Genomic DNA, 26,441 nt, shown 5'->3' with positions numbered 1-26,441 from the left:
TCAGGCCCAGAGTCTTACCCCCAGACCTGGCCTTCAGAGGAATCAAGTCTATAGAACATGGGTCTTTGTCAGCGTGACTCCCTGCTGTCTTTCCACAATGCTGACAGTTAGGCGGAATCTGGCACATGGCTGGTTATGCAGCAGTTTCTCACTGTTGCCTGCATTTCCTATTTGAGCTGTTCTGATCACTGTTATCACAGGGAATAGTGCTTCCCTGTAGAACAGGAACAACAGACTAGATGTTGAAACCTGTCTTTTTGTTGTTGTTGTTATTGTTACCATTGATGTTGCTGGATAGGACAGACAGAAATCAAGAGAGGAGGGGAGGACAGAGAAGAGGAGAGACAGAGAGACACCTACAGACCTGCTTCACCTCTTGTAAAGCGACGCCCCTGCAGGTGCGGAGCCCGGGGCTCGGACCAGGTTCCTTACACAGGTCCTTGCGCTTTGCGCGACTTGCACTTAGCCCGCTGCGCCACCACCCGACCCCCCCTGAAACCTGTCTTAACCCACCTCCAAAATATCCCTGTTCCCAAGCTTTCCCTCTGAGAATACTCTCTCCTAGAAAATCAGTAAACGGAGACTTAAATGTTAATGCTTGTTAATATGTTAATTGGTTACTTGAAGTCTAGTATGATCTTACTTACTCCAATGACTTCAGTCAGCACATCAGGCTGATGAAGGAAACGCATAGGGTCAGGCCGGCATCTTGGCATCCTTAGTGACCTACCGTAGGGGCCCACTTTTGCTACCACTGTAAACTCTGCTCTACTTGGGAATCATATCCTTGCCACCTTCTAAGACTTGAGTCACTGGTGATATTTTTCTCCAATTCTCAGAAGAGCTGATAGGTTGAGATATTTTTTGTTTGAGGGAGGGGGATACTTAACATTAAATAGATTTTAAGGCACTCCACTTAAAGACAAATGTCATTACTTTCTTGGTAAAGAGTTTTCCTTAACATCTCCTAAAAAATCAATCAGAAACTTTGGCAGGCCCAGGGTTTGAAGGATGCTTGAGCAGTCATTAAGATCAGGGTTGGGCATTAATTTTGACCCATTTCAGTAGGTTCTTTCATCAGCAGGTCTGCTTGTGATTTGATTGACAGGAACGCTATAGAAATCCAGTGGTGCTACTTGAGATCTGAAGTGATTTGGAAAAACCTACTAAATCTCTGAGGATCTCAGTCTTTCCAGTGTTGTAAAGCCTTGACTATCAACCCTGTAATAAAAGGACCCAGGAAGACAAAGGAGCTAGGATGAATTCAGTCATTGGAAATTATGTTTCTGGCCTTACCTTGGTCTCACAGTCAGGATGCCAAAGTTGGTAAAAAAAAAAAAAATTACAGAAAAAAAAATTATAGCATAATGGTTATGCAAACAGACTTTGCTGCCTAAGACTCCTAATACCCTGCAACACCATAAACCAGAGCTGAGCAGTGCTCTGGTGAAAAATACATCTGCTCAAATATAAATCACCTATTTTCTTGTTGGAATCAATAATTTTGTTTAGGACCTATTTGGCTGATGAGCAGACAGGGTAAAGCCAGGGCTGGAACTTAAGCTGTTTCCAGAGAAAGTGTATATATACCAGAGCTCTTCTTAATCGCACACCTGCAGCACATTAGAGAAAGTGGGGTTAGTCTATCAAGTAGTGTTATTTTTACTTATGGTTGGGCAGTCCGTGCCTGTAGGGGCTTCAAAGCCTTCTTCCAAGCATTCTCCAGTTACGCTGTCACATGGACCTCCCCCACAACGACACGCTGTGGAAAGTAAAAACAAGAGATTAGGGCTTCATTTTTTTTTTTTAAATGTTTAAAATATGGCAATGTTTTTGTAGTTTTTGGTAATACTAGTTATCACTATGTAATTCTTCAGTGGGGATTAATGAAGTTCTTCTTTAAGATTTCATGGAATCTGGGGGCTGGGTGGTGGCGCACCTGGTTGCGAGCACATGTTACACTGCACAAGGACCTGGATTCAAGCCGCCAGTCCACCTGCAGGGGGAAGCTTTATAAATGGCGAAGCAGGGCTGTAGGTGTCTCTCTATCCCCCCTTCTCAATTTCTGGCTGCCTCTATTCAATAAATAGATAATAGACATTTTTTTAAAATTAAAATAAAAGTTTGCACAGTGGGAGTTGGGCGGTAGTGCAGTAGGTTAAGCGCACATGGCGCAAAGTGCAAGGACCAGCATAAGGATCCCAGTTCGAGCCCCCAGCTCCCCACCTGCAGGGGAACCACTTCACGAGCGGTGAAGCAGGTCTGCAGGTGTCTGTCTTTCTCTTCCCCTCCTCTCTCCATTTCTCTCTGTCCTATCCAACAACTATGACATCAGTAACAACAATAACTACAACAATAAAACAAGGGCAACAAAAGGAAATAAACAAATATTTTTTTTAAAGTTTGCACAGAAGCTATGATGTAGACATTTTGACTTTCACCTGCTTAAGGCTCAGACTAGGGAGATTTTCAAAGGTGACCCTGGAGCGAGTGTGATTATAATTTTTTCTATGGATCTTCTGCCACCTTTTTGGGGATTTGGCAGGACCAGACACCAGCTCTAATCTAAACAGATTCTGGTAAATTTTTCCAGGTACAAAATGATCACAGAGCCCATCTTTCAACTGGGATCTCGAAGTCATCCTTTCATCTTAGGCTTACTCTTGAGTGGAATTTAACTTCAAGGTTGCTCACTGCCAGGTAGGAGGGAGGAACAGTCAGCATGGAGTGAGATCCAAGAGCTCTTTTCTATTCCCTTAGCACATGACCTTGCGGAAAACTGGATAATATTTAGCATGTACAAACCATTATATTTATTGTCACCTGAAAGATTTAATCCCCTATGAAAGGAAAAACAACAACAAATATCACCTAACCTTATTAAACTTTTAATTCCTATTAAGTTACAGATCAGATACCAGCTTATAGAATTAAAAAAAGAATTTCTGTTGTATTTATGCTAGCAGTAAGTTGGAATAGAATTGTGAATTCCTCCCACTACTTAGCTGTCTTTACAGAATAATCAGAAAAAATTATCTTCAAAGGGAACATTCATTACATTTCAGCTGTTTAATGTTCCAAGAAATGCAGATTTATTAAATAATTTAGCAAGATTACATTTGATCACTTCTAGCATTAGCTTCTTTTTATAATTAAAAAAAAAATTTATCTAAAAAAGGAGACATTAACAAAACCATAGGACAAGAGGGGTACAACTCCACACAGTTCTCACCACCAGATCTCCGTATCCCATCCCCTCCCCTGATAGCTTTCCTATTCTTTATCCCTCTGGAAGTATGGACCCAAGGTCATTGTGGGATGCAGAAGGTGGAAGGTCTGGCTTCTGTAATTGCTTCCCCGCTGAACATGAGCGAGTGCTGCATCGATGGAGTTTCAACATAAGCTTAAAAAATGTTTTGAGGGAGGCTGGGTGGTAGTGCAGTGGGTTAAGCACACAGCACAAAGTTCAAGGACTGGCATATGGATCCCGGTTCGAGCCCCCGGCTCCCCACTGGCAGGGGCGTCGCTTCACGGGTTGTGAAGCAGGTCTGCAGGTGTCCATCTTTCTCTCCCCTTCTGTCTTCCCCTACTCTCTCCATATCTCTCTGTCCTATCCAACAACAATGATATCAATAACAACAATAATAATAACCACAACAATGATAAAACAACAAGGGCTACAAAAAGGGGGGGGGGGAAGCTTCCAGGAGGTCCATGCTCCAGAGGGTGAAAGAACAGGAAAGCTATCAGGGGAGGGGATGGGATACGGAGTTCTAGTGGTGGGAACTGTGTGGAGTTGTACCCTCTTTTCCTATGGTTTTGTCAATGTTTCCTTTTTATAAATAAATAAAAAATATATAAAAAGCTTCCAGGAGCAGTGGTATCATATAGTGCAGGGACTGAGCCCCAGCAATAACCCTGGAGACAAGAAAAAAAAGGTTTTGAGAAGCAAGACGTCAACATTTAAGGTGTTAATTTTGCTGACACCCTCCTGCCTGCTCTCCTTCACCCTCCTGCCTGCTCTGAGTGGAGGCAGAACTCTTGTTCCCCTCACCCTTGCTGTTATGCTTTTGCACTTACTGCTTTTTTTTTTATACATATATTTTCATTTGCTTTTTAAAAAATATTTTAGTTATTTATTAATGAGAAAGATAGGAGGAGAGAGAAAGAACCAGACATCACTCTGGTACATGTGCTGCCAGGGATTGAACACAAGACCTCATGCTTGACAGTCTGATGCTTTATGTACTGCGCCACCTCCTGGACCAATTTCATTTGCTTTTTAAAAATGATTCTATTACTATTTTTAACTGGATAGAGACAGAGAAATTGAGGGGGAAGGAGAGACAGAGAGGGAGAAAGAGAGACACTTGCAATCCTACTTGACCATTCATTTTTACCTTGGGGGGGGGCTCAAAACCAGGTCTTTGGGTACAGTGATGTATGTGCTAAACAGAGTGAACCACTACCCGGCCCCCACAAACATGCACACACACCACACACACACATACACACACATACAGACACACACACACACACACACACACCACACACACATACAGACACACACACACATACACACACACCACACATACACATACACACACCACACACACCACACATACAGACACACACACACATACACACACACCACACACACATACACACACACCACACACATACACATACCACACACACCACACACACACATACAGACACACACCACACACACATACACACACATGCATACACACACACACACATACAGACACACACATACACACATACACACATACAGACACACACATACACACATACATACACACATACACACATACAGACACACACATACACACACATACACACATACACACATACAGACACACACATACAGACACAAACATACACACACATACACACATACACACACACACAGAGGGAGAGAGGGAGAAATTGAGAGGGAAGGACAAGGTAGAGGGAGAGACGGGGGTGGGAGGAGAGACTTGCAGCACTGCTTCACCATTCATGAAGCTTTCTCCTTGCAAGTCAGGAGCAAGGGGCTTGAACCCAGGACCTTGCACAGTGTAATGTGTGTGCTCAATCAGGTATGCCACCTCCTGGTCCCCTTCCTACTGCTTTTTTATAGATATGTTTCTTTTTATTTTGGCTTCTATAGGCCATTCATCTCCTCACTTCTTTCTTCATTTCTTAAAAATCTTTTCCAGAAAAATAGCTGTTTTAGTGAGAAAATTTCCAATGGAAACCTGCAACAAGAACACAAAACCTCGTCCTTGCCCGTTGCCCTCTCCAAGTCACATGGGGGTAAAGAATATTCAGTGTAAAATTTGCTTTACTCCTGGAGAAAGGCAATTTTGCTTTGCTTCTGAAGAGCTTCACTGTGTGCAGCAAGTGGACTTGTGGATAGAATTTGTCCATTCCAATGTAGTCAAGATTTCTTTTTTTAAAAATATGTATTTATTTATTCCCTTTTGTTGCCCTTTTTATTGTTGTAATTATTACTGATGTCATCATTGTTAGATAGGACTGAGAGAAATGGAGAGAGGAGGGGAAGGTAGAGAGGGAGAAAAAATACACACCTGCAGACCTGCTTCACTGCTTGTGAAGTGACTCCCTTGCAGGTGGGGAGCCAGAGGCTTGAACCGGGACCCTTACGCCAGTCCTTATGCTTTGCGCCATGTGCGCTTAACCCACTGCACTACCACCCAACTCCCTCAAGAAGAGTTCAATTTATTTCTCAAGAAGAGAAATATATTGAAATATTTATTCTCTTTGTGGACTCTAAGGTATTAAACTCTACCCTTGGCTTGTCAATCTATTTCTTTCAAATGTCGGTTTTACCAAATATAACTTTTAAAAAGTTAAAAAAAAAAACTTATGTGAACCATGCAAGGTTTCATTCAGTCCTCTGGTCAGAGAGACATAATTCATGGACTTTTGAGTTACTTGCTGGATCAAAATTGGAAGGATATAAAATGATAATGTCAGTGTCTTATGGCTCATTCCACCTTTGTTTTAAGTTTACACTAGTCGCCCTGACAAAATACTTACTCTCTCTGATTTCCAGATACATATTTCCAATAATAGGAATTGCCCTGGAAAAGAGGCCAGTGGGCACTTGCAATGTTTTCCTCAAGATCAGTGGATCTAAACTTGGTGTTAACAGAGTGTCCACTCCTGTCACATACACCTGGGTTGGGTGCCTGTCTTTGGATGCAGAGTACCATACCTGCACAGTTCTTGGCTATCCTGGCATCCCCATAGTAGCCAGGGGCACAACGTTCACACTTGAATCCAGTGGTGTTTCGTAAACAATTCCTACACTGGCCAGTGATCTCATCACAGTCTTCAAAGATTAGGTTGGGATCTGAATTTCCACTGCAGTCACATTTCTTACAGGTGCTTCCAATCAGCAAGGGGTTACCATAGTAACCAGGTGCACATCTGAAGGGAAAACCACACATTAACAATCTAGCATTCCCAGTTTTCCTCCTGCCTGGAAGGAGAGTGCGCCCTGGATACTTCTAGAAGTCAATTCCATTCTCCAGTTTTATTTCTCACAGGGCCAGATTTTGTTTTTAAGGCGCCGTCTTTCTCCATTTGTTCCAATCGATTCTGTTTGGCCAGGCCTTCGGATACAGGAGTTTCTGGATACCACTAATGTGTAGGTGTTCTGAGTCACCCCAGGGACTGGGGTACACGACTGGTGCATGATGGGAGATGCCATGTTAGATGCAGCGCAGTGAGATCCACCGTAGGATGTGGCCAGGAAGTGCCCTGGATAAAATGCTAGTGACATCTTTGTGGAGAAGCATTTGTCTAAACACCATCTGCCTTGATTTGCTCAGGTAACCTCCTCTGAGCCAGTTAGTGCCTGGCGTTATCCTAGCCAAAATGGCTTGGCTCAAGCAGAATTGTGTCGTTTTGTTAGTGATTTTGGAAAAGGCAGACAGCATTCATTGGTGCTAATAGCTATCCTGTTACTCAGTGAAGCCAGGATGATGATGAAACAGTACTGAATGGAGAGTTCCCCAGACAGAAAGACTCGTGGCCTAGATCACTGTTCTTATGAGTGCTTTAAGTATAGCAGCCGATAGAGATCAGACACCTAACTCCACTTACTGACAGTGGAATAGCACATCTTGTGCCTGTGGTCATGGCAGCTGGGCCCTTTGTGACAGGCTCTAGTCTAACTGGAGACAGCAGACTGAACTTCATCCAGCCCTTTGCTGGGCTTGCCAAGCTGGACATTTGGGGTAATGGATCCTCTGCCCAGAGAATGAAATGCCTTTCTCTATTTTCTCCAACAGTGACCTGTGGGCCAACAGAGGTTGTGTTGTAAATTGTATGCAGCCCCAATTTTGCCAGATTATATGATCAGTGGAATGGAAGGCCTGTGTTGCCAGAACTTTCTATTTTAAAAAATTGAAATTTGGACTTTTATGTGGAATCTCCATTTTGAAAGATTCAGCTTTTTTTTTTTTTTTTAAATAAGAATAGTATTTTAACTACACATTAGCTGACTGGTTGTGGCTTCCTCTCTGCTGGGGTCCTCTAAACAAATGTTAAACTTAGCAGCTGGGGGGAGTGCACGATTTGACTGTGTATAGACTTGGACACATTTCCTGGCACTGGAGATGCCAGAATTCAGTAGTGCTCTGATCTCCGCTCTCATATAAAATGAATTAATAAATCCTAAAAAATAAAACTAAATTCAAAAGGCCCTGGATGTGGCACAGTGAATAATGCATTGGTCTCTCAAACACTAGGTCCTAGCATTGCATGTGATTCTCTCTCTAATAAATAAATCACTCTTTAAAACATAAACTAAACTCTTGTAGAGGGAGTAGCGGTGAAGAACAGAGAACCACATATTCATGGGATGGAAGGTTAGACACAGGATTTGGTTTTGACATAAGATAAAGAGATTGTCTCAGCACCACACAAAGCACCATAGTACAGGGCCAGATCTGATGTGATCTCTCTCTCTCTCTCATTTTTTTTGCCACTGAGGTTAGCTCTGGGGCTCAGTACCTGCATTATGAGTCCACTGCTCCTGGTGGTCATTCCCCCCCACCCCATTTTTACTGGATAGGACAGAGAGAAACTGAGAGGAAAGGGATATATATATTGAGAGAGAGAGAAATCTGCAGAGCAGTTTCACTGAACCCAGATCCTTCCTTGCTTGGATCTTTGTGCTTAGTACTGTGTGCACTTAACCTGGTATGCCACACCCCTCTCTGAATGAAATAGTGACCCAGAAGGGATGAGACCTGAAGTGTGCAAAGCCCTGGCGAGAGAGAGAGAGAGAGAGAGAGAGAGAGACACCATGAAACTTTTTGAGCTCTGTGGAAATATTGTGAAGGAAACTATCCTGGTTGTGAAGGAAACCAGCATAGTCATTAGCTCCTCTGTGCAGGATGAACTACAGCCTGGAATAGGGTGGGTGTGGAGGACCTGGGCTGGGGCCTTGGCCTTGGGAATGGAAAGGAAAGGGGGGGGGGTGGATTTTCCAAGGAAATCAATCCAATCTGGCCAGTAAAAATAAGACAGACATTGCTTCTTATTTTATTTTTTTAAAGGCTTTGATTTAATAGGTTTCCATTTAAATTACAAGAATCATGAAAAACTGAGAACTGAAAGAAAAGTCTATACCACTAATGCCAGATCCCTAACAAATTCCCTGTTCGGCACCTCTCCAGAGTCCTACCCCAGTATGGAAAGACAGAAACAGGCTGGGGGTATGGATCGGCCTGTCAATGTACACATTCAGCGAAGAAGCAATTACAGAAGCCAGAAATCCCACCTTTTGTACCCCCCAAAAGAATTTTGGTCCATATTCCCAAAAGGGGGAGAAATGTTAAGGGAAGATGACCAGAGGGCTCTGAATTCTAACTCCATCAGGACCCAGAGGTAGCCGAGGAAAAAAAGAAGGACATGGGAAGTGGTAATAGCTGTAGTTGTGAGTTGGAAAGGAAAAGAAGATAGGACCACATGAAAAAATGGAGGAATATATAGAGTAGAAGAGAAGGCAGAACCATAGAAAAAAAGGCAAACATACAAATATAGACAGAAATAATAGTCAGGAGGGGGTAGATAGCATAATGGTTATGCAAAGAGACTTTCATGCCTGAGGCACCAAAGTCTCAGGTTCAATCCTCCGCACCACCATAAGCCAGGGCTAAGCAGTGCTCTGGTAAAAAAAAAAAAAAAAAAGTCAACCCATATCTGTAACCTTGGGAGAACTACTATAGCTTCTTCTAATAGAGGGAATGGGGATACAGAACTCTGGTGTTGGGGACACCTGGCTGAACACACACATTACAGTGTGCAAGGACCTGGGTTCAAGTTGCTGTTCCCCATCTACAGGAGGAAAGCTTCATAAGTGGTGAAGCAGGGCGGCAGGTATCTCTCGGTGTCTTTCATTCTCTACCTCCTCCTCCCCTCTCAATTTTTTTCTGTTTCTATCCAATAATAAATAAGTATAGATTAATAAAAAACAAACTATGGGGAGTCGGGTGGTAGCACAGCAGGTTAAGCACACATGGTGCAAAGTGCAAGGACTGGGAGTAAGGATCCCGGTTCAAGCCACTGGCTCCCCACCTGCAGGAGGTAGCTTCACAAGCAGTGAAGCAGGTCTGCAAGTGTCTTTCTCTCCTCCTCTCTGTCTTCTCCTCTCTCCCATTTCTCTCTGTCCTATCCAACAACAACGATATCAATAACAACAACAATAACTACAATGGCAACAAAAGGTAATAAATAAATATTAAAAAAATACTTAAAAAAAGCTCTGGTGGTTGACCAATGTGGAATTATATGTCTGTGACCTTATAATTTTGTAAATCAATATTACTAATAAAATTAAAATAAAAATTTAAAAGTCATTATTAAAAAATCCCCTTTTCAACATTTCACAGCTGTTCTTCCAATCTTTATTCCTATGTCTTGACTTGATGCTGTAGTTGTAATATGGTAAATATTCAATCTTTACACACTTTACTTGCATTGTACTTTTATGCTTTGCCTACATGAGATTGTTTAATTGACACAGAGACAGGGGGGAAGTCTAACACTGAAGTTGCCATTTAGTTTTCCGTGGTCACGTAGCTAGAAGACCCAGACATGGTCATAGTACTTGTGGCCTTAATGTTCTTTCCTTCACTCCACCCTGAACCACACTGCAGCTGCTATAGAGGAAAGAGTGAAGTCATCTAACAGGGGGACAATTCATGTCTATTTTGTGTGAGACATGGAAGGAGACAGGAAGAGGAAAACACAAAGCCCATGCTCTGAAAGAACAGGAAATGAATTAAGCATGCTATCTAAGATCGCAAACTCTAGAAATTAAGAACTATGAAAAAGTCAATTATGAATGTAAGTGCTGCACAGACACAAAAAGGCATTTCCCAAGAGGAAATGTCCAAGGAGTTTTGCTATTCACATCTGCATGCCTTTGCACCTAGATTTATAGGCCCCCTAGCTCCCAAGCCAGCTTAAGTTTATATTTGAATACAATAGGTTACCCCATGATCTCCCACAGGAGAAGAATCAAATTTTCTATTCTGTAAGCTACAATGTCAATCACAGTAGAAGCCTACTTTAATGCATTCTGAGTTTCAAGAACATCTTTTGGTGGCAGGTTCAGTGACAACTATGAAGTCAGAGTTTAAGCATAGGATCTGTAAGTTTCACAAAATGAACATACTAAGGTTTTATCTGTAGCCTCCCAAAATGCTATAATTTTTTAACTAATTAGTTAATTCAAAAAAATTATTTTAGGTTGATAGAGCTTTGGTTCCAGAGCCTTGCACCAGCAAGATTCCTCAACTCCCAGTGGACTCTCAATTAGACAGAAGACGAGAGAGAGAGAGAGAGAGAGAGAGAGAAAGAGAGAGATAGATAGATAGAGAGAGAGAGACAAAGATACCACAGCACTGCTTCACCATTCATGAAGCACCCTCTTTGCATTGTGCTCCCATGATTACCGGGGACCTAAACTTGGGTCCACACATATCAAAGTGTGTGCTTATGGTGTGAGCTCTTTCTCAGTCCTGGAACTTCCTACTTTTTTTCTTTTTACTATAGATAAGGCAGCTAGGGTGCAGAGCTCACTATTACATAACTCAAACCTATAGTGGGATTTTATGAGGTACTCTTTACACTCCACAAGTCTGACCTTGATGAATTAACTAACCATTTCATGATTAAATCAGCTGAATAATAAGACATTATCCAGTGTTCTCAGTCATGTTACATGATACTTGGTATCTGGTAGAAGGTTTATATTTCACTTTAGACCAGTGTTTATCAAAGTTGTATGTATTATGAATCCCTTTGAAAAGAGATACCTTTTTTCTTTACAGAATATCTCTTCCAGTTTTCATTTATTTTAAAATATTTAAACATTTCAAATATATAAATCAAGTAAAGGGGCTGGGTGGCTCACCTGGTTAAGTACACATGTCACAGTGCGCAAGGACCCTGGTTCGAGCCCCCAGTCCCCACCTACAGGAGGAAAGCTTTGCTGCAGGTGTCTCTCTGCCTCTCTCCCTCTCTATGTCTCTCTACCCTCTCAATTTTCTGGCTGTCTCTGTCCAATAAATAAAGATAATTTAAAAAAATTTAAAAAATCAAGTGAAACTCCTTATGTCTATGACTTTTACACATCTAGGAGAGTAAGATTAATTTCCCAAATAAAACTAAAAAGTTGATCAAATTCAAATTAGGAGTAAAATAATCAACTATTGATGATATCCTGTCACAACTTCTAATGACCATTTGTAACCTGACGGGGTAGAGGTATCTGAGGTAAACAGACATATCCTGTGGTGTTATGTGGTGGCTCAGTTTGCCAGTATGCCACTCATGCCTTTCAGCCTCCAATTGTCTGTAATGTGTCATTGGCCTACCATTAGTCATTATTTGTTTTTCTCAGCTCTTCTTCTTCTTTTTTTTTTTCACTTTTCTTTTTTTTCCCCTCAGCTCCTATTATTATGTGCAAGACTTATCAATGGTGTGATTGTAGACAAATAGAGAATGGTGGTGTCATAGGTATTATTCAGTTAAAGGTCATCTAATCACTTCTAGAAAAGCCTCAACTTTCATTTTCTCTAGCCCTTTAAACAAGAAAATCATACTAGTAATGATCACCACATGTGAAGGTGTATCTTGCTATCATAGACACTGTGGCTTTTAAAGTGAACTCCAGAACTATCCTTTGAGAAGTGTTTTCTTTCTTTCTTTCTTTCTTTCTTTCTTTCTTTCTTTCTTTCTTTCTTTCTTTTTTTTTTTAATTTATTTAACCAGAGCACTGTTCAGCTCTGGCTTATAGTGGTGTGGGGATTGAACCTGAGACTTTGGAGCCTCAGGCATGAGAGTCTGTTTGCATAACCATTATGCCATCTACCCTCCATCTAAGAAGTGTTTTCTTTGCAAGTCGAACCTGAAATGGAATTGGAGTATTACACCAAAGTAAAAGACTCTGGGGTGGGTGGGTGGGTGGGGAGAATACAGGTCCATGAAAAATGATGAATGGAATAGTGGGGGTTGTATTGTTAAATGGGAATCTGGGGAATGTTATGCATGTAAAAAAAAAAAAAAAAGAAGAAGTAGAAACGCAAAGCAGAAATTGACTGAGTTTGGAGTATGGCACCAAAGTAAGAAAGCAGAAGTACACTAGAGTTTGCAGTGAGTACCTCCCTAACACTTCCTCTCCACTTTTCCAAGCTTTGGGTCCATGATTGCTCAACAATTTGTTTGGCTTTGTATGTTAACTCTCTTTTCAGTCACCAGGTTCCAGGTGTCATCAGGATGCCGGCCAGGCTTCCCTGGACTGAAGACCCCACCAATATGTCCTGGAGCTCAGCTTCCCCAGAGACCCACCCTACTAGGGAAAGAGAGAGGCAGACTAGGAGTATGGACCGACCAGTCAACGCCCATGTTCAGCGGGGAAGCAATTACAGAAGCCAGACCTTCCACCTTCTGCAACCCACAATGACCCTGGGTCCATGCTCCCAGAGGGATAGAGAATGGGAAAGCTATCGAGGGAGGGGTGGGATATGGAGATTGGGCGGTGGGAATTGTGTGGAGTTGTACCCCTCCTACCCTATGGTTTTGTTAATTAATCCTTTCTTAAATAAAAAAAAATTTAAAAAAAAGAGAAAAAAAAAAAAAAAGAAAGGGAGAGAGACAGAGAGACACCTGCAGACCTGCTATACTTGTGAAGCTTTCCCCCTGCAGGTGGGGCCCAGGGGCTTAAACCAGGGTCCTTGCACACTGTAGTTTGTGTGCTTAACCAATTGCGCCACCACCTGGCCCCTCCTTTTTTTTTTTTTTATTTGGTAGATCAGAGAGAAAGTGAGAGGGGATGGGGAGATAGAGAAAGAAAGAGAAAGAAAACAGCAGACCTGCTTCACTGCTCAAAAAAAAAAAAAAAAAGAAGTGTTTTCTTTGAAAGTGAAATTTTGTTGTTGTTGTTGTTGTCACCAACACTTCACTGATCTGGGGAGACTTTTTCAGATAGAAAGAGACATTGACAGAGAGACAACATTACACCAAAGCTTCTCCCAGTCCCATAGGGCTCAGGGCTTGAATCTGGTTTGCGCACATGGCAAAGCAGGTACTCTCCCAGGTAAGCTGGTTTGTTGGTGTGAGATGAAATATTATATATAAGGTTTGCATTTTACCCCAGAGTGAGTCTGTGAGTCATATTTAGAGCTCTTCAGAGTGAATTCAAACATCTGGCTGAACTAGCTCAGTTGGCAGAGGGTTAGACTGAAGAGTGAACTCTTGACAGGTAAGCATTCCACACATGCTGGCCTAAAGGCTTGATTTCTTCTGGCCTTCTACTGCCTGTCTTTACCATCCCACATCATTTCACTGTCTCGACACTATGGTCAGATCACTGTTCATTGAATTTCTGTTAAAAATATGAAGACTCGATCCAGCCGGACCTTCCACCTTCTGCATCCCATAGTGACCTTGGGTTCATACTCCCAGAGGGTTAAAGAATAGGAAAGCTATCAGGGGAAGGGATGGGATACAGAGTTCTGGTGATGGGAACTGTGTGGAGTTGTACCACTATTATCTTATGGTTTTGTCAGTGTTTCCTTTTTTATAAATAAATAATATAAAAGTAAAAAAAATAGGAAGACTTAGATTTTTAGCAAAATCCATAGTAACTTAGAAAACTGAGCAGCTGACAGATGAGGAAAATGGAAAATGTCTTGCCAGAAAATTCATCTAGTGCAAAGCTTTGCATCCTAATTCACCAATGTCCTCCTCCTCCTCTTCCTCCTCAATCTTTTAAAAATCATTTTACTGGGGGAAAAAATAGTTTACAAGACAGCTGTTGACACATGTGTGTGACCACCTCTCATCTCCTCCTGGTGAGTGTCCACATCCCACTTCAACCAGCTTCCAAAGTCTTTCTCTACCATCATCCCAAATCCCTCCTATCTGAGCAAAGGCCAAATTTAAAAAAAAAAGTGTTATATATGAAGATCAAACAGGGATTCACAAAATTAAAATTATTACAAAATTTGTTTACATTTAGCAGAAGAGATGGTGTAAATAATAGGCTAATGCTTTGTTAAATTTATTGTTCTACTGACTGGTAGAGGCTTGGACTCACATTTTATTTATAGAGGAAGTGTCTCTCTCTGTGTGAAACATTCATTATATTGATGCTCAGTGATGGAGGTGTGCTACCAAAACCATCTAGAGAATCTTTTTAAAATACATGTGCCCATTTCTTCTTTCCATGTCTATTTATCCTGCGGCATTAGCCTGATTTGGACCTTAAGTGACGTTGTTATAGTTGTATCTGGAGCATGAGATATGGGAGAGAACATCCCTCAATCCCCCAATCTCTAAAATCTGATTCCCTGTTCGCTTCTCTTTAAGCACCCATTGAAAACCCACTGAATGAGAGCAAGGCAAGAGCTGATGAATCTATGAAACAGAACAGTCCACTGATCCACACAGTAAGCAGTGAATATTATTAACTCACCTTTCACAGTTAGGTCCAGCGTAGTTTTCATTGCAAATGCACCTAACAGCTCCATTTTTCCAGTAGCAGGATTCAGCAAAACTGGAATTGTTAAAGAAAACTAGAAGTCAATGTCATGTATCTGTCACAAGAGAGACTATCTTCACATTTGATTATATAATCTCTATTTTGCTTACCCTAGTGTCTAGTGGCTGTGGTCATATGTTTTATTTAAATTAAGTCTCTTTCTTCTAAGAAAATGTAGGAATAGACAAAAATGATGCTCCATGGGTGTGACCATTTTTAAGACCAATGTAAATAAATAGATAAATATTGAAGTATGAGTTGAAAACACATACTGCAAAGCCAGATTTTTTTTATCCTTGATATTATTTTTAAAATAATTCATTCTATCAGGAGAAATGATACTTCATTGAACAGTTGTTTGTTGATACATGAAAACAGTTTATCATCTTTCCATTGCAGCTACCTGCACACCGATGAAGATTTTGCTTTTTTGTTTGATTTCTTGTTTTTTTTTCTTTTGTTTTTTAAAATTTAGTTTTAATTCCACCATGTTCTGTGTACATGTTTCAAAATACGCCCCCCCACCCTCTGTCTTTTCTTTTCTCTTCTCCACTCTTAGTCTACGGCCATACCACCCTGGACTCGCCCCATCTCGTCTCTTTTCCACTCTTCAAAGTCATGAACCAATTCTAAATGATGTGTTTATCCAGAAACTCAATTTCTTTCATGGGCACCTTGAAGATATGAAATAGGAGGTGCAGGAGTTGACCCAGTTGTTCACTGTTATAAAGTAAAAGTTCAAGCAAGAAATAAGACTCATACCTAGATCAAGCTTCACCTTATGTTTTCCCTTACGGCCCTCGTTTCTCACACTACCTAAGAGTGAGGTTATTTGGTACCGTCCTCTTCTTTTTGGTTTATCTCACTCAACATGAGTCCTTCAAGTTCTGCCCAAGATGTGGCAAAGATGATTTAAATTGTTGTATTATCTTTATTTATTTATTGGATATAGAGACATCCAGAAATTGAGAAGGAAGTGGGAGATAGACAGGAAGAGAGAAAGAGAGACAACTACAGCCCTGCTTCACCACTTGCAAAGCTTTCCCCTTGTAGGTGGGGACAAACCTGTGTCCTTGTGCATTGTAACATGTGTGCTCAACCAGGTGCACCACTACCTGGCCCCAAGAAGGTATTTTCTAGCTGCAATATATATATATGATAGGTAGATAGGCTAACCACTAGGGCCTAGGTTGGGGGAATAAGTGCCTTGCAAATACCTAGACACATATGGGGACATAAGAGGTTGTACATATGTGTCAACAACTATACTGTAAGCCATTAACCACTCAATAAAATATTTAAAAAAAAAGACCCAATGGTACTCTTTCTCAATCCCTCTATCATTATTATTCTAGAAAACAAATGTTGACACAGAACAGAAAAATACCAGATCAACAGCAAAAGCAACTATCTAAATCATTATGCTGAGGGAAGTGGAATATCACTCTCCATATATCTGGAAACTTCTATACGGACACATGAATTAGTCCCTATGAGGGAGTGTGTGAAACATTTTAAAGACTTGCAAACTAGTTTTGGCCTAGGTACTGTACAATCAATGGAGTGCGACCTGTTCTCACATTCCTGCAGGAATCAATGATTTTTTTCCCTTAAATGGTCTTTGGAGGAGAGCAAGTGGATGTGCTTGCTTTACTTGAAGATATTTATAAAATCAACCAGAAAACAATGTGTGCTTCTTAGTGAAAAGCAATGCCCACAATTTATTTTGTCTCACAGTTTGGTTTAAAACATTCCAAGGAAATTACATTTGTTTGCCCTTTACCCTTCAATCTGCTTGTCCTTATTCCTTCGCCCCCTTAAAGAAACACTGTCAGCGAAGAGTCCAGAACATGAACCAACCCTCATACATGTTTCTTTGAAGATGTTAAGAATTGAAACATATGTTGGGGTCTAGAGTTATCTGCCTTAAGCTAGTGTCCTGCTGTTGCGACGAGACCACATTTTCCTTAATTGGAGTGATTATCAAAGCTACTGGTAGACATGGAGGAAGTCTGGCCAGCCCAAAAATAAATAAAGGAACTTTGTGCAAATTGTCCTTGCCTGACCATTGGTCTCTGTGCTGGGAGAGTTGGAGGCAAAATCAACCATTGAGAGTTCCCCTTTTATTTTTCATGAACATCAATTGTTTATGATATTCTTCGGGTAAAGTCTGCTTTTGGCTGGGGAAATGAAAATACTGCTCCTTCCTCAGCCCACATTAACAACCATGGCACCCGCTTCAAGTGGAAGGTAGACTTTTGCTTTTAAAACCCTGAGGGGACCTAGAGAAAAATAGACTCAGCACTGTGTGTCTGCTCACTAAATCCCTCAAGCGTAGTTTCTCTGCTTTCTAATGTGCAATTACAATTGGAAACTCAAATCCTTGGGCTGTAGAGTCAATAAGCGGGTGTTTCTAAGTATCATTCAGACCCTACACTAGCTGTTTTTCAGAGTTCAAATAAAGTCCAATAACTTTACTTTTCAGAGAAAGAGGTAATATGAGTTGCTTTTTTTTTTTAAAGCAGAAAGGTAACAGGGATTTGATTTTTGATAAGATATTTGAATAGTAATTAAGATTAGTTAACTAAGTCTATATAATAAGGACAGATCAAAGGCTAGAACTTTCCAAGATCCAATTAGCGTATCGCACCAAAGTAAAAGACTGAGGTGTGTGGGTGGGGAGAATACAGATCCAAGAAGGATGAGAGAGGACCTAGTGGGGGTTGTATTGTTATGTGGAAAACTGGGAAATGTTATACATGTACAAATTATTGTATTTACTGTCGAATGTAAAACATTAATTCCCCAATAAAGAAATAAAAAAAAAAGGAACTTTCCAAGATCCAGGAAAATTTTCCTTCCTTGTCTCTATCTCCTTTGCACTATTTCTGAGCCCCCAGTCCCCACCTGCAGGGGGAAAGCTTCACAAGTGGTGAAGCAGGGCTGCGAGTGTCTCTCTCTCTTTCTCTCCCCCTCTGTCATCCCCTCCCCTCTCCATTTCTGGCTGTCTCTATCTAACAAATAAAGATTTAAAAATAAAAGATGAGGAAGTAAAAGTGACTGTTTGCTTCCTGTCTACTTCAAATAAGATTGTCATGGAAGGGGGCATGAGCACACAACATTAGCCATACAGTCCAAGTAGAGATCACAGGTGTAAAATTTAGACACTAAGTAATCATCTACAATACCCCAGAACCACATCATCCTTAGCAAGCCCAGTGTTTGCAAGAAGAAGGGCCTGTCTCAACCAGAAGGTTGGAAGTGCAGTGATTTAAAAAATTTTTTAATATTTATTTATTCCCTTTTGTCACCCTTATTGTTTTTTATTGTAGTTATTATTGTTGTTATTGATGTCATTGTTGTTGGATAGGACAGAAATAAATGGAGAGAGGAAGGGAAGACAGAGAGGGGGGAGAGAAAGACAGACACCTGCAGACTTGCTTCACCGCCTATGAAGGGACTCCCCTGCAGGTGGGGAGCTGGGGGCTCCACCCAGATCCTTATGCTGGTCCTTGTGCTTTGTGCCACGTGACATGCACTTAACCCGCTGTGCTACCGCCGGACTCCCGGAAGTGCAGTGATTTCTATGACAAAGGGCCCACATACATCACACTGTTGACCTAAGAGGGAGGAAAATACTTATAATTTCTCTAAGTAACAATAGATACATTGAAGGATGTGTAAGAGTTGGGGAACTCTAGGGATTGTGTTTTCCAAGAAGCAGAGCTGCACTCTGAGGATTCTGGGAAAATTGTGTAGTCTGCACACAGGAGCTCTGCTTTTTACTGCCTGTCAACCTACTGCCACCCAGACTGGATTAATCCAGATGAGCTAGCTCCCGCTAGTTTTGTAAGGTGAGAAGGAAATGAGCTTCCAGGGCCTTCTGGGCTTGCCTTTCATCAAAAAGACACATTATATGAGGTTGAGGGTTGAGTCTGTCTTGCTCCCAGCTCAGTAAACTATATGAAGAAAAGGGAAGAAATGGTGGCTTGAAAGTCATAAAGCTGTTTGGAGCAGCACCTTAGTTTATATAAGAGAATGAGTGAATCCAATTATTACCAAGTTGGAGGTAAATAAATTGAACAGAAACAATTAGACCATGACATGAGCTCTCAGCTTGGGAACTATTTTGTCAGATATGGTTAAGGCTAACATGTGAGAGCAGAATATTTATGAACAATTAAGGGACACACTGCAGTGAGGCAAAGGGAGCTCATGAATCAGGACACATTTGAGTGAAAATAACAGAACGTTCGACGTTGGAGTCTTCTACTCCGTCCTTAATATCATTCATGTGGCACACAATATTAGCATCAGACATGAAAGATCACAGCGCGAGATCTGAGGCAGCTTAATGGTTTCCTGAGAAAGATGGGGCCGTAAAACACCTGGCTTCTTCACTGACTGTCAGATTCATCAGATGATGTGAACAAATAGCAGGACTGTAGGTGAAATGCTGGCTGAGATTAGTGTTCAGCTAAGGGAGAAACGTGAAGGGAAAAAAGCATGCTCAGCTAAGGGGAAAATTTGGTTCTTTTGTTATAATATATATATATATATATATATATGTATATATATATATATATATATATGTATATATGAAAGTATACCTATGTGGGTATATTCAGGCCTTTAAGAAACTATTTTGTAGGAACAACAAAATAGATCCCCTTGTGAACACCCATAGGACCTTGCCCTCAACTTGGATCAACAATGGTAGAGAATGTTCCATCCTCCGAAGGGAGGATGGACAACATACTATATGCTACACCTGAGGAAGATGGGTGGATACTGGGGCAGCATGGAATGTTCCTAGTCATGACCACAGAATGTGAGCTCAGATCTAGAGGGATGCAGAGGTCACATAGGCTCCTAAACTGAATATGGGCCCCAGATCACATCAAATCTTAGGGGTTTACAGTCAACAATACTTATACCCCTTTCCCATATTAGGGAGCTACTCTCTTCCCTGATCCAGCTTTCTGGTCCTTTTCCCAGTCATGACATCATTTCCACAGACAATAACTAGGACTCACCTCCATATCAGATTTCAGGCTCTGACAAAAAACAAAACAAATAGGAAAAAAAAAAAACCCACTAGTATAGCTACAGGCCCTTTGGAATATAACTAAAATATGCCTACTAGCTATCTACAAAATGGAGGACCCCCCAACACTTCATCTGCACTATTCCAGCCTTTAGATCCATGACTGTTCAACAATTGTTTGGCTTTGTATGTTAACTCTCTTTTCAGCCACCGGTTTCCAGATGCTAGCAAGATGCGACCAGGCTTCCCTGGAGAGACAACCCCACCAATGTGCCTTGAAGCACCACTTCCCCAGAGCCCTTCCTCATTAATGAAAGAAAGAGACAGGCTGGGAGTATGGATCGACCTGTCAATGCCCATGTTCAGCGGGGAAGCAGTTACAGAAGCCAGACCTCCACTTTCTGCATCCCACAATGACCCTGGGTCCATACTCCCAGAGGAATAAAGAATAGGGAAGCTATCAAGGGAGGGCATGGGATATGGAGGTCTGGTGGTGGGAAGTGTGTGGAGTTGTACCCCTCTTATCCTATGGTTTTGTCAATACTTCCTTTTTTATAAATAAAAAATTAAAGAAGAAAAGAAACTATTTTGTATGTACTGCCTAACTTAACCTTTATAACAGCTGTCAATTACAGAAATGTCAGACCTAAATACTTAGAACAGTGCCTGCTATATAGAGAATAAGCAAAATATTAAAATTCAGTATAGTCAATGTTCAGTAAAGCTCCATATACAGCCTAAAAACTGATACATGGAGGGCAATGTCTATTTTGTGACAGTAAGAAGAAACTCATACTGAAACTACTGGATTATAAAGTCTGCTGCCATAACTAGATCTCTCTTAGTCAAGTTAAGAAAAGATGTGAGGATTTCCTGCATGCTTCTCTCAATTCATACCAACTGATAATGCATCTGCTGATCCCAACCTAATCAATGCAATGAGTACCACCTCGGCATGCTTCAATTCGGACTGTGTCCAGAGACGTCAGGCGTGCAATATCAACCCTTCAGCCCCATTACTCTGGTGAGACCTTTCCTTTCTCGCAGGACTCTTTAATTCCATTTCAGGTGGTTCACTTCATAACAAAGCCCCCTAAACCTAGTAATAGATCAAGTCCCATGAGACAGGGTAGATGTACACATGTTTCCATAAATTAGGGGAAAATATATACCTGAAAGCAAAAGTGCACAATAGTTTTCAGTGAGTCAATAAATGAAGCAAGCAAGTAGAAAGACCTAAAAAGACACCATAAAGTTTCTACTTAGACCCAGATACCCTCCTCACCTACTTCCTATTACACTTCCCTCGGTCACTCCTAAGCTAACCTTATCAAAGTAAGGACTACAGAAGCTGAATTAGGGCAAGAGACTGGCATACTTTAATGACTCTTTAGTCACTACCAGGCCACCCCATCAGCTGGGGCCCTAGTGGGGGATTCCTGGGATTCCCACACAGACATGATGAGTCTAAACCTTGCATAGATCCCTCTCTCCATTGTCACTGGTCATCTTCATCAGGAAAAACATAATGGAGCCCTTTGGGGTCCCCATAGGACCATGCCCTCAATATAGACCAACAATGGTAGAGAAGGTTCCATCCTTCAAAGGGGGGTTGGATAACATACTCCATCTACCACTTGAAGAAGATGGGTCCTAAAATTGGTGCAACTTGGAACGTTCCTACTCATGACCACAGAATGTGAGCTCAGACCTACAGGGATGCAGAATTTACATAGGCTCCTGTGCTGAATATGGGCCTAGATCAAATCGATGGGGTTTATTCTCTTCCCTGACCCAGTTTTCTAGCCCCTTTTCCAGCCATGACATCACCTTTCCAGATAATAACTTGGGTCCACCTTCATATCAGATGTCAGGCTCAGGAAAAATCTAGTAAATTCACAGGCCTTTTAAAATATATCTAAAATAGACCTTTATAGCTATTTCCAAAATGGAGACCCCAAATCTTCATCTGCAATATTCCAGCCTTTAGGTTCATGATTAGTCAACAATTTGTTTGGCTTTATATGTTAACTCTTTTTTCAGCCACCAGGTCCCAGATGCCACTATGACGCTAACCTGACTTCCCTGGGCAGACGACCCCACTAATGTGTCCTGGAGCCCTGCTTCCCCAGAACTCTGCCTCACTAGGGAAAGAGATAGAGAGAGGCTGGGAGTATGGATCGACCTGCCAACACCCATGTTCAGCAGGGAAGCAATTACAGAAGCCAGACCTTCCCCCTTCTGCATCCCATAAGGACCCTGGGTCCATATTCCCAGAGGGATAAAGAATAGGGAAGCTATCAGGGGAGGGCAGGGATGTGGAGTTCTGGTGGTGGGAACTGTGTGGAGTTGTACCCCTCTTATCCTATGGTTTTTGTCAGTGTTTCCATTTTATAAATAAAAAATTAAAAAGAAAAGAAAAGAAAAAAGGAAGGTGTGAGGGGGCAGGCAGTAGCGCATCTGGTGAAGTGCACACATTACAGTGTGCAAGGACCCAGGTTGAAACTGCTGGTACCCACCTGCAGTGGGGAAGCTTCAAGAATGGTGAAGCAGGACTGCAGGTTTTATCTGTCTCTCTCCCTATCTCCCTCTCCCTTCTTTCTGTCTCTATCCAAATAAATAAATAAATATTAATAATAATAAATAAAAGAAAAGGTGATTAATCTTGTTGGTATAACTTGAGCATCTTCATTCACTTTATTATGTATCTCTAAATTTTTGGTAACACAATCATCACCTATCTCAGAGGTATTAAAGCTTCGTTTTCGTTTTCTTTTTCTTTTTTCTCCAAAACCGAGACCTCAGCATTCCAGGCTGCTTTTTCATTCAGAGAAACAGAGTGACTGGGGTGGGTGGGGGAAGGGAGAAAGAGCTGGAGAGACTTCCTATGTGAGGGGCCGAGTGGTGGCACACCTGGTGGAGCACACCTGTTACAGTGCACAAGGACCTGGACGGGGATGCACTGGATCGACCTTCCCGTGGTGCATCCCGTGAGTACCCATTCCTTGGGGAAACTGACGATCCTTCCTAGCCGACTGAATCCACATGGATCCCAGTCACTTTCAAAGCCAGCAACAAGCAGCTCCTGACAGCTTTCAACCTGACCTGTTGACTGGCTCCGGAAGAAGGGCAAACGCTAGAAGAAGAAGGACCTGGACTTGAGCCAGCACCTAGTCCCCATCTGCAGGGGGGAAAGCTTTGTGAGTGGTGAAGCGGTGTTGCAGGTCTCTCTCTCTCTCTCTCTATCTCCCCCTTCCTCTTGATTTCTGGCTTTCTCTATCCAACAAATAAATAAAAATAATACCCAAAATAAAAAATACATAAGAAAGAGACTCCCTGTGTGATACTGAGGTTTGAACCTAGGCCTTTATATGTTTTCCAGTTTGATCTCACATGAGATATTCAGTTTGATTGTGGAAAGACCTTAGAACTCTGAATAGAATAGATAAAGGATAAGCAGTTGAAAATATCACCTTTTTTTTTTTTCATGACTTACTTGGCCACGTGGGGCAGGGGGCAGGGGCATGGCTGGCAGAACTGGGGGATGCCCCTGATGGAATCTCCAATATAACCGGCCAGACATTTCTCACAATGTTCTCCTGTCGTGTTCCGTTGGCAGTGCTACAAGACAAAAGATAAGAAATTGACAAGGACACAAAGCAAGTTTTATAGGCAGCACATCTAGGAAAAGGGATGACAGCCCTGACAGAAAAATGATGTGTGTTGGTACTGCTCAGGCCCAGCCATTGCAGAAAAGTATAACTAATGGTGGATGATTTCATCCCGAACCTCTCTCTGTGCACTGGCAGAACGGGGACTCTCCGTAGGAGTTTGTCATTAGAGAGAAGATTTTTTGCGAGTTACTCATTTGTCGCTGAGGAGTTGTTCTGATGCAGTCTCTGCCCCCAGGTTTTACTATGCCGCGCGAAACCCTAGCATTGCCCCCTTCACCCCTGGTTGTCGCCCAATAAAAAGCCCCCTCACCCCTCCCCTCTCGCTCTCTGGGCTCTCGCTCCCTGTCCCCCCCCCCCCCCCCCCCCCCCCGTGGTCGGCCATTGCCCGCTGGCTCCACGTGGTCCGAACCAAACCCCTCCCCCATCCTATAATAAAGATCTGTGTACCCCTTTGCTCTGGACGTCCGCTCTCTTCTCCGTGGTGCAGCCTGACACCAGACCACCTCAACAACACTCATTTCAGTTCAGAATGATCAAATTTTGGATGTTCTAGAAGCATTAGCTTGCTGAGTTGGAAAAAATAAGGAATGAAAAATCCCACTGGTGCCTACTCGCCTACTTATAGCCATGAGAACAATCTAACAATCTTCAGGTGTGGAAAAACAGAATGTGTCACATTGGTCCATAAAGAGCATAGGAGACAGCACTGTTGTGCATCTTGTTTCATGAGATTAGGCAAACGCTAGAAGAAGGCAAACAGTAGGCTTACTGCTATACCTGACTCATCTACTTGTGGTGAGGATGACTGGAAGAAAAAACACAAAATGGGCTGGGTTTTCTGCCTACATGTCTGCTTACCATTCAAGCTTTTTTTTTTTTTTTTTTTTTTTCTGGCCTTAAAACCACCAGGATTGTGGTCTGGCACAGTGGATAGGGCATTGGATTCTCAACCATGGGGTCCCAGGTTCAACGCCCGGCAGCCCATGTACCAGAGTGATGATATCTAGTTCCTTCTCTTTCTTCCTTCTCATGAATAAATAAATTATTAAAAAAAAAAAACCGCCAGGATTTTCTCCCAAGTCCTCCTTTCCCTCTGTCGCTCTCTCACTACTAACGTTGTACTGTTACCATCTGCTCTGGCCTCACCACTAGCTCCTATACACCGTCTCTCAGCACTGCCGGCCATCAAGCCCAGCAGGAACTTAGATAAACCTAGGCTCATCTCTCAGGAGGTAACTTCCTTCCCTCTTCTTCGTCTGTCCTTCCTTCCTTCCTTCCTTCCTTCCTTCCTTCCTTCCTTCCTTCCTTCCTTCCTTCTCCTTCCTTCCTCCCTCCCTCCCTCCCTTCCTCTCTCTCTCTTTCTCTTTCTCCCTTTTTCAATTAATTTATTTCTAATGTTGACACACAAGGGTTATTGCTAGGGCTCAGTGCCTATATGATGAATCAACAACTTCAGGCAGCTTTTTTGTTTTCTTTGAAAGGACAGGGAAATTGAGAAGAAAGGGGCTGAGAGAGAGAGAGAGAGAGAGAGAGAGAGAGAGAGACACCTGCAGCTTTGCCTGTAGGTAGAGATCCGGGGCTCACTGGAACCCAGGTCCTTGTACATGGTGCTGTGTGCACTCAACCAGGTACACCACCACCCGGCACCTAAAGGTGTCATTTCTGACCAGTCTCCACCAAAGGGAGTGTTGCTTGTTTGCTGCTCATTTTCTGCAAGAGGACCAGACTTCTTTGCACTCGGTAGCACTGTAATTCTGTGGTATTTTCATCTTCGCACACACCATGGTGCATAAGGTTGACAGGTGTTTTAATAAAAATTGTATTGCTTGTACTGCTAGAATTAGAATGGCATTAAAGCTATTGAAACTTCTTCTTTGGGGGCTGGCTGGTGGTGCACCTGGTTGAACGCACATGTTACAGTGTGCAAGGACCCAGTTTCGAGGCCCTGGTCCTCACCTGCAGGGGGAAAGCTTCACAAGTGGTGAAGCAGGACTGCAGGTGTCTGTCTCTCTACCTCTCTATCTCCCCCTTCCCTCTCAGTTTCTGGCTGTCTCTATCCAATAAATAAATAAATAAATAAAATTAAAAAAAATTTTTAAAAAGCAGAACAAATTGTTTTTTAAGAATAAACTTCTTATTTGAATAATTCTCTCAGAAATATCTGTGTGTACAAGAGCTTCAGCAGAAGCTCTTCCTCCTCTTCCTCTTCCTCCTCTTCCTCCTTTTTTTTTAAAGTTGTGTTTTGTGGAGAAGACATAGGAGAAAGGAAGATGGAGCAGTAGTAACTTGAGAGCTAAGCTGTTTACTTTTGTCTTTCTATTTTATGTTGAGATTAAAAATGAAATAATAATGGGACACGTCTCTACATATTTAATATATTAACTTTTTCTTTCTTTCCCTGTTTTACATATGAAAAGATGGAGGCACAGGGGGGCTAAGTTGCCCAAAGTCAGACAGAGAATAGATGGCAAAAGTGAGTTTCAAAGTCAGGCAACCTAGCTCTAGAGGTGAGGTTATGAACTCCCATATAAACCACCTTTCCAGTATGTCAGAGAAAAGAGCTCTATTGCAAAAGAGTTATGAAACAGTTGCATTGGACGGTGTCAGACTAGGGCTGAAAGGTAGC

General features: G+C 42.0%; 1 protein-coding gene across 2 annotated transcripts in view; it reads right to left on the bottom strand.

The window, feature by feature from the left end:
- Positions 1-26,441, bottom strand: part of LAMA4 (laminin subunit alpha 4) — a 169,362-nt gene that overhangs the window by 87,042 nt on the left and 55,879 nt on the right. Inside the window, exons 3-6 of one of the 2 annotated variants that reach the window (XM_060190602.1) lie at positions 23,638-23,762; positions 15,029-15,109; positions 6,248-6,462; positions 1,667-1,762 (exon numbers count right to left, since the gene is read on the bottom strand). In XM_060190602.1, the coding sequence (XP_060046585.1) occupies positions 1,667-1,762; positions 6,248-6,462; positions 15,029-15,109; positions 23,638-23,762 (517 nt within the window). The remainder of the gene's footprint in view (positions 1-1,666; positions 1,763-6,247; positions 6,463-15,028; positions 15,110-23,637; positions 23,763-26,441) is intronic. The other variant, XM_060190603.1, reaches the window with a different exon arrangement.

The sequence above is a fragment of the Erinaceus europaeus genome, chromosome 4 (assembly GCF_950295315.1).
Source record: "Erinaceus europaeus chromosome 4, mEriEur2.1, whole genome shotgun sequence".
NCBI classification, from domain to species: Eukaryota; Metazoa; Chordata; class Mammalia; order Eulipotyphla; family Erinaceidae; genus Erinaceus; species Erinaceus europaeus.
Note: the sequence above shows the minus strand (reverse complement) of the source record. Positions and strands in the feature narration are given on the sequence as shown.